The following is a 9,124-nucleotide window of genomic DNA, read 5'->3' as shown; positions in this document are numbered from 1 at the left end:
TGCTACAGTGTTATCTTTTTGTATGAAATTATGTTAAAAAACATGAATGTTTTCAATACAGCAACACTGCTAATAGAATCCTGTGGGGAAAAATATCAATTTACTGTAACACTTAAAAATATATAAATCCAGTTAATACCCATGCAAATACATTCCCATGCGTGACATGTAGAACAGAAAAATCTGAATACTGTCCTCTAGTCCTGTATTGGGTGAAGTTAAATGCATCTGCTGCTTCAGTGTCAGGCCTCCCTTGGTGTTACTCTTGAGCAATTATCCCTTTTGATATCCAATATGCACTCTGCCATCTGTAGAAGAAAGTCCTTTACCACATTTCTTTTTAACTTAAACTCTTGCTTTAACCCCTTATATCCCAGCAGTGACAGGGACACCAGTGTGCAGTGTTCATTTTAACATAGAACCATCACACATTGTTTGATGTAGTTAATTTCGATGCTTGTACATATTGAGGTATTGATAATTTGGGGCCCTTTTGAGCCTTTGTCATGCGTTTCTGGGAGTTGTGTGTGTGTGTGAGAGATATTTTCAACCATACTACTCTATATCCCCCCCCGTACTGTGACCTTGGCACCCTGTACCTCAGCTAGCCTATCTGAAGTCCAAGTATTGGTTATCTTTTGATTACAAATATCACTTAAGAGTTGATTCTTTTGGGACAAGGGCCTTAAGATTTCCAGTAGTAACCATGTTTTAGCTGATGGCTTTTATTGAGATGGATCATTTCTTTCCTGAATCTGTGCTGAGATTTTGTTTTCATATAACATCTCTGATGCTTTCCTGGTTATATACAATTAGAGAAGATTATCTTAATGTTTCGAATGTAGATTTATACTATATCAATAAGAGCCAAGTGTATGTTGGCTTGTTTCATTTTTTTAAATTCACTTTTGATACTGTGAAAAATCTTTCGTTCAGAAAGATTAAAAACAATACAGTTTTGACAAAAATAAAGTGTGGTGTTTGCTTTCTAAGGTCATAATTTTGGTTTGGTTTACATGAATTTGTATACCATTTCCACGACCTGCTTCTCCAACGCCAGACTGAATCGCCTTTGAGATAATTGGACGCATCTTGACGGTAAGGTTTGACCCTTACAGCCTTCCGTACAGTATTAAAGCTTCCGGTGTTGTGTAAACATGTGGATTAGGTAGGTTTATTTAAGTGTGTGCCGACTGTTTTTGTCATTAACTCTGAGGCTTTAGTGCGCAGAGAAAGCCACTGCATTCATTAAAAAATGGAGACCGAAAGTCGACCCAAAAAGGTAAGTTAAGCGTTTGATATTGTTCACATTACGAAGAGGTTAAACTAGCTAATGCTAGCTAAAGTTAGCAAAGCTAGCTATTCAATCTTTAATGTCCGTTATCTGCCGTACAATACATAGTGATATCCATAATGTTAAAAACATTGGAACAGGAAAATGACAAATACAGCTGAAGTAAAGTTTTAGAATAATATGGGATTTTCATTTCGTTTATATGAATGTGTAACGATAAACGGTGTTTGGTAACGTTAGCTCCGCGAACTATCCATAATAACATTGCAGTGCCACAGCATCCGCGTAAAATAGTCAGTATAAGATTACTTTAATGAGTTTTCCGTTCATGACGTTAAATATTCTGAAGTTGAAGGCAGATCAGCTGAAAACGGCACGATTGCCTTTTCAATTGTTTGCTCCTACAATATCAATGTGGACCCAGTGTAACGTTTAAGGTGCGAGACTCTGTAACAGTTTAACTTAAGTTAAGCCACTTAACATTTTAATGATGAGACTGTTCACATAGCTAGCTGTTTTGAAAACAGAGGTTTGCCTATTAGTTACCTATTGTAGATGAGCAGTAAATGGAAGGAAGACAGAACAGCCGAATCCAGGGCAAATACACTGTTCAAAAAAAAAAGGAAACACGAATTCATCACATAAGTATCAAGTCAATTAAACAACCGGGATGGAGGAGCATTTGCTGTGTCCCAGCACAGTCTCAAGAGCATGGAGGAGATACCATGACAGGCCGTTACATGAGGAGCGCTGGACAGGGTCCTAGAAGGGCATCAACCCAGCAGCCACACCAGTATCTACAAAATGACCTCCAGCGCGCTACTGGTGTGCAAGTTTCTGACCAAACTGTCGGAAACAGACCCCATAAGGGTGTCATGAGGGCCAAAACGTCCTCCGGTAGGATCTGTGCTCACAGCCCAGCACTGTGCAGCTTGATTAGCATTCACACCAGAATTGGCAGGTCAACCACTGCCACCCTGTTTTCGTCAAAGAGAAGAGCAGGTTTACAATGAGCACATGTGACAGATGTGAAAGAGTCTAGAGACGCCGTGGTGAATGTTACCCAGCATTACCGGTTTGGCGGGGGGGGGGGTCAGTAATGGTCTCGGGAGGCATATTCTTGGAGGGTCACACAGACCACATGCTAGCTGACACTGGGTTCCACCTGGTGCAGGACATTACCAGGCCTCATGTGGCCGGAGTATGTAGGCAGTTCCTGGATGATGATGCAGTTGATGCCATTGACTGGCCCTCATATTCCCCAGACCTGAATCAAATTGAGAACCTCTGGTATGTAATGCATCAGTGCCGCCAAATGCCACAGACTGTCCAAGAGCTTATTGACGCCCTGATCCAGGTCTGGGAGTTGATCCCCAGGACACCATACACCTTCTTATGTAATTTTGTTCTCAACAAATTACACAATGCACTGTAAAGATTTTCAACTTTTAAACTATTCCTTTCTCGAGAGCTGTTGTGTGATTTAAGTGTTCTCAATTTTTTTGAGCAGTGTAATTTATACTATAACTACTGCCATCAATACCACCAATAAATACTGGTAATTATAAAGAAACCATAATATTAGTTACCAATTAGGCTAAATCATAAAACTTGCACATTTAGTGTAAAAAAATGGAGTTCAAATCCTATACATTGTCTGTTTATTTTACAATTGGGTCTTTGCAAACACGCCACAGTCTTAAGGAAAGGCTAATGAAGGTCCCTTTGGCTAATTGAGAAGTTTACAATTGAACAGCCTCTTAACGAAATGTATAAAACAAAGACATAGGCTATATGATGCTAACAGTTAATATAATGTAAAAAAAAAAAAAAAAAAAGTGTATTTGACAGCCTAATATCTGTGTCAAAATCCTATTGCCATACTGTGCAAATGTATATCCATAAAGCACATGCCAACACTATGTCTCTGGCATATACAAATCAATCGCATCCACTAAATATCACATTATGAAATTAAATTGTGGTTTCTGCATGGTATCCTGTATGTTTACGTTTTCTTAGAAGGAATTGCATTGGATGTGTTTAAAGGCCATTCTGGCTGAATGCTGTGAAAGTGGTGATGCTACTCAAGAAATAATTCTTCTAATAATACGGATGTTTTTGTACAGAGATTCCATGCAGAGGATGAAAGGTCAGGTTCAGAGGGAACGGAGGATGATGATTATGTTCCATATGTTCCAGTCAAAATAAGAAAACAACAAATGGTAAGTAATTGTACACTGTCCTGTTTGACATTTTAGACATTATTAAGGATGTGCCAATTGGGGCCAAGAACTTATTAAGCAGATAAGGGATTTTGGCCTGATACAGTTTCTTTGTCAATATCATTATAAGTTTTCACTCCATTTTTCAGCCAAGGCAGCACCACGGCAATCCCTGGCCTGATGTTAGCTTACACAAAAATGATGCCAATGAGTTCCACACAGTGAGCTATATAGATTTTACATTTTGCAAAAAAGTAGAACTTGGACCAGGAATCCGTATTGGCAGACAACCCGAGTTTGATGAATCAGTATCAGGAGAGAAAAAGCGTGATCGGTGCTTCACTGATCAGCAGTGCACGGTCGGTTTAACATAGATTTTTCTAGAGGAACCTAGCATTACTGTTAAAGTTCTATATTTTTTAAAATACAGTTGTATTTAGCTTTTCCAAATGTATATCAACATCCAATCCAGTTATTTAAGGCATTTTTTTAACGTGTACCGTACAGCTACAAAAGATGTTACGTCTGCGAGGAAAGGCAGTGGACGAGGAGCAGAAGGACAGTGGGGAGGAGCAGAGGGATGAGGACGAGGGTCTTGGTCCACGCTCAAATGTCAGTCTCCTTGACCAGCATCAGCACCTCAAGGAAAAAGCAGAAGGTATCCAGTTCAAACACCACACAAGCCACTCTGGATTTTGATTGTTGTCTGCTCAGTTCTTTTCACACTATGACTTAGTTAACATATTGCCATTATACGGCTCATTATGCATAACCGTAGTGGTTCTGTCTTATCTCACCTCCTTTATGTTTTTGTGTCTATAGCCCGTAAGGAGTCAGCCAAGGAGAAGCAGCTGAAAGAGGAAGAGAAGATTCTTGAGAGTGTTGCAGAAGGCAGAGGTAAAATGATAAAGTTGTCATTTCCTGTGAAGCCATTTTGAATTATTAATCGTATTTCCTTTGATAAAATTATAGATGTTATAACAGTTGGTGCAAAATGTTCTAAACTTGCAAAACTAATTCTGTGGACTTTCACCACTCCTCTATCAGCTCTGATGTCTGTGAAGGAGATGGCCAAAGGTATCATATATGATGATCCCATAAAAACAAGGTAAGATCGTGATCAGTGAATTCTAAAAAGTAACACTGTTTGTCGAGTTTTTAAAAAAACTTTTTGCTTAACCTAGATTTTACTTACAGCTGGAAGCCACCACGCTACATCCTGAATATGCCAGCCACCCGACACGAGCGCGTCAGGAAGAAGTTTCACATCCTGGTTGATGGCGATGGCATCCCTGCTCCAATCAAAAGCTTCAGGGAGATGAAGTTTCCACCAGGTTACAACACACTTCCTCTTGCACACATAAAAAAACAAACACCTTGTCTTTATGTAGTAGGCCTTTAGTGGACGTCATTAACAACTGGCTTCTTGGTTTCTTGTTTTTGCAGCAATTCTTAAAGGTCTGAAAAAGAAGGGCATTGTGCATCCCACACCAATTCAAATACAAGGAATCCCTACAGTGTAAGGGCAATAAACAGACTATAAAATATGTAATGAATGTTATGTGCATGTAAATTGTTCATGAATTGACGGTGGTTGTCTGTAGTCTGTCAGGTCGAGACATGATTGGCATAGCCTTCACTGGTTCTGGTAAGACTTTGGTCTTCACTCTGCCCATCACCATGTTTGCCCTGGAGCAGGAGAAACGGCTGCCTTTCTTCAAGAGAGAAGGACCATATGGACTCATCATCTGTCCCTCAGTAAGAAAAATTTAATTGATGACCCAGCTTGAAATAGTATGAAGTCTGATTTGTGATTACAAATACAGTTTTAACAGACTAATGGGATACTTAAAAAGTATTGAAAGGGTCTCAAAAGGTAATAATTATTACTTCAGGGTTCCTGCGTAAACCCTGCTCACACATAACGTTGAATCCTTTTGAAAACTGTGAGTGACAGTCTGTTACGACCCCCAGAAAGACTCATTACAGAAGAGGTCTAACATAATCAAAAGTCAAGGAGTTGCAAAAGATTTATTAAATAAAAAATGAAAAACAACATATAACAACTGAAAACAAATAACAGGTCTCATGGGCCGGCCAAGATTAACAAAAGAAAGAGTGATGAGCCTTTCTCAGCATCCTAAAATAATTCTACAGCATTTCTTTCTGTTTGCATTTCAGACAATTGCTTTTTCTGTAACTAAGCATATCTAATTTGAACACCTTTCCCTTTACTCCAGCGAGAGTTGGCGAGGCAGACTCACAGCATCATCGAGTACTACTGCAAGCTGCTGGAGGAGGAGGGAGCTCCTCAGCTGCGCACTGCCCTCTGCATTGGAGGAATGTCTGTCAAAGAGCAGATGGAGGTTGTAAAACAGTAAGTAATCGAGATTCGTGTGAGGGAGAGAAAAAATCTGTTTCTGTCTTTTATCCAGAATTTCAGTTTAAACTAGTGTAAAGCAAAAAACTAAAAAGCCCGATTCGGCTATATGAAATCATTCGGAGAGGAGCAAAACTGGCAAACATGAACATTTTACCTCAGGACCTAGGCACTAATATTGTATTTTAAAAATACAAGCAGTAAATTTGAGTTCATTCCCATCTGAACCTGTATCTCCTCTTGGTTATAGTGGTGTCCACATGATGGTCGCAACCCCAGGCAGACTGATGGACTTGCTGCAGAAGAAGATGGTGAGTCTGGACATCTGCCGCTACTTGGCTCTGGACGAGGCTGATAGGATGATTGACATGGGCTTTGAGGAAGACATCAGAACCATCTTCTCCTATTTCAAGGTGAGGTCCTCCTCTGCAGCAGTGACCTCCAAAAGTCAGCAAACCATATAATCAAAGCAGTAGATTTTGTCCTTTAAAGCTGTTTTACAAAGCAAGTGGAAATGTTATTTTGAAACATTTGGTGAGTTTCAGTAGTAGACAGTATACATCCCGCATTTGCGTGAAAACCACCACAACCATTTATACATGAGGCAGCAGGTTTCATCATCACCAAAGCACTCCCCGTAGTTTGCCTGTTAGACTAAACTCTTGTCATGAAAACTGAGCTTGGGAGACATAGCCTGGCTTTTTGAAGATGCCAGACATGAAAAGCCCTATATTTTGTTATTTCTTTATCTAGGGACAAAGACAAACTCTGCTTTTCAGTGCCACTATGCCCAAGAAGATCCAGAACTTTGCCAAGAGTGCGCTGGTCAAACCCATCACTATCAACGTGGGCAGGGCCGGTGCTGCTAGCTTGGATGTCATCCAGGTACGTTAATTTTTAGTTGAAAGAGGCTTTCCGTCTTTGTCAAGGATAATTATTACATTCAGTTTACAAAACTCACTGATATAAAAGTTGTGCGAACTGAATGATTTGATGACGATACTTTTGTGTGTGCAGGAAGTGGAATACGTCAAAGAGGAAGCCAAGATGGTGTATTTACTGGAGTGTCTTCAGAAAACCCCACCCCCTGTTAGTACTTCCACGTGTTTCGACATTGATATACCAAAAGTCAGTAAACTCAGACATGTCAAATGTTACAAAATATTGTCTGTTCATATTTGCAGGTGTTGATATTTGCTGAGAAGAAGGCTGATGTAGATGCCATCCATGAGTATCTGCTGCTAAAAGGAGTAGAGGCAGTGGCCATCCATGGAGGAAAAGGTACGCAGAACTCAATTCTTACCGTTAAAATACACATCAATCAGTACATAGTAATAGTGCTTGCAAAGGATTACTGTATTTGGAGGAACGTCCAACCCAGCAGCAAGTTCATCTCAGAGTACTTATCATTTGTACACACCTTTCTTACTCTTCTCTAACCTCCTTGTAGTTGCTCATCATTACCACCAGATGCCATCCTGCTTGCAAATATTACAGTTTCTGCTTCACAGTTTGCTTAACATTTCCAAAACATAGAACGTGTTGCAGACCTTATGTTTCCATTTGTCATTGTCTTGCAAAATGCTGTTTATGTAATATGTGTTGATTGTTTTCCAGATCAGGAAGAAAGAACAAAAGCAATAGAGGCATTTAAAGAAGGAAAGAAAGACGTTTTGGTTGCCACAGACGTTGCGTCCAAGGGTCTGGATTTCCCAGCTATACAGCATGTTGTGAATTATGACATGCCTGAGGAGATAGAAAATTATGGTAAGAAGATATATGGATAGCTTGGCCTTCTTAAAATTGGTACATTATGTATCATCATATTGTGGTTGTTTTACAATGACAAGTCCAAGTCCACTATTCTGCAAGTAGTCTATCTTAGCCTGACACGTGTCCACTTCTGTGTGTCCAAATCTCCACACTATAGGAGTATCTAATGTACATAAAAATCCAGAAGAGTCAAGAAAAGGTTTGCGTGAACCTTTTAATCCAGACTTTACAAAAGGCTTGGTCCATTACCAGCCCAGTGCAGTCCACCAAAGATTACTCACACCTTTTTTGCAAAACACAGTCAAAAACGTGCTTGCAGATTGCTCGTAACCTCTCACAAGTTCCTTTTTCCATACTACCAATGTGCAGCAAAATTACTCACCCACCCACTCGACAGAATCAACATAATATCAAAACACAAAGAACTGATGAGCATATAGCGTGTGATTATTAACAACAATTTAGCAAATCACTATATGTGCCAAAATGGTTCTTACACATCAGTTCTCCTTAAATTGCTCAAGCTGGTTTGCTGAAATGGATCTTGTTTCAGTCCATAGAATTGGAAGAACTGGACGATCGGGCAAGACTGGTATTGCCACTACGTTTATCAATAAAGGCTGTGGTAAGGAGAACTACCAACCACGATTCAATTTAAATTATGTATAGGAGTAGTGCTTTTCAAAATATTTGTAATGTGTTATAGTGGATGTAGTTAGCTTAATTCAGTGTTTAATGCATATCTTTCCACACAGATGAGTCAGTATTGATGGATCTTAAAGCCCTGCTAGTTGAAGCGAAGCAGAAGGTTCCTCCAGTCCTCCAGGTTCTCCAGACTGGAGACGAGACCATGCTGGACATCGGAGGTGAGTTGTTTACTCCAAATCTACATTCACATGTTTTTTCTACCTGCTTCGCACTTATGGGGAACTCAATAATAACTCTGTTTACTTTTTAAATTTTCCTCTAAGCTGATCAGATCAGTTCATCTCCAATTCACAGAACCAAATGTGGGGAGTTTGCAAACCCTTTCTAACGCACCTAAATCTTGTGTTTGTTCGCAGGAGAGAGGGGATGTACATTTTGTGGTGGTCTGGGTCATCGTATTACAGACTGTCCGAAGTTGGAGGCCATGCAGACCAAGCAGGTCACCAACATCGGGCGGAAAGACTACCTGGCTCATAGCTCAATGGACTTTTAAGAAGTTTTCATGACGAAACATTTCTGAGGAAGCTTCACAGTTATGTCATGTCACTGAAGTGAAGGAAGTGTACTTTTACCCACCACCTTACATAGTTTGTAGGTCTGTCAGACAAAAAAGAATTTTGTTACTTTTTTTGCCGAATTGACAAATCATACTTGTCCTGTATGTGTAGCTTTTGTAACATACATTTTTGATACTCTAATTGTAAATAAAACCACTCTATCTGCTGTGATCTTCTGTGCTCTTCC

The 9,124-nt window shown here is 39.8% G+C and overlaps 1 protein-coding gene across 1 annotated transcript; it reads left to right on the top strand.

Annotated features, from left to right (window-relative positions):
- Positions 1 to 1,125: 1,125 nt before the first annotated feature.
- On the top strand, positions 1,126 to 9,103 carry LOC119888286 (probable ATP-dependent RNA helicase DDX41). The gene is made up of 17 exons (XM_038698792.1): positions 1,126 to 1,282; positions 3,424 to 3,519; positions 4,027 to 4,177; positions 4,342 to 4,416; positions 4,567 to 4,627; positions 4,717 to 4,853; positions 4,966 to 5,038; positions 5,124 to 5,277; positions 5,760 to 5,896; positions 6,150 to 6,312; positions 6,653 to 6,784; positions 6,917 to 6,988; positions 7,084 to 7,180; positions 7,517 to 7,666; positions 8,226 to 8,297; positions 8,428 to 8,538; positions 8,737 to 9,103. The coding sequence occupies exons 1-17, from the start codon at positions 1,256 to 1,258 to the stop codon at positions 8,871 to 8,873; spliced, it is 1,845 nt and encodes a 614-aa protein (XP_038554720.1). The 5' UTR covers positions 1,126 to 1,255; the 3' UTR covers positions 8,874 to 9,103.
- The last annotated feature ends 21 nt before the right edge of the window (positions 9,104 to 9,124 follow it).

The sequence above is a fragment of the Micropterus salmoides genome, unplaced genomic scaffold (assembly GCF_014851395.1).
Source record: "Micropterus salmoides isolate LMB-PRFRI ecotype aquatic unplaced genomic scaffold, ASM1485139v1 Ms_hic_scaffold_5, whole genome shotgun sequence".
Taxonomy (NCBI): Eukaryota; Metazoa; Chordata; class Actinopteri; order Centrarchiformes; family Centrarchidae; genus Micropterus; species Micropterus salmoides.
This window is presented reverse-complemented; position numbering and strand designations above follow the sequence as displayed.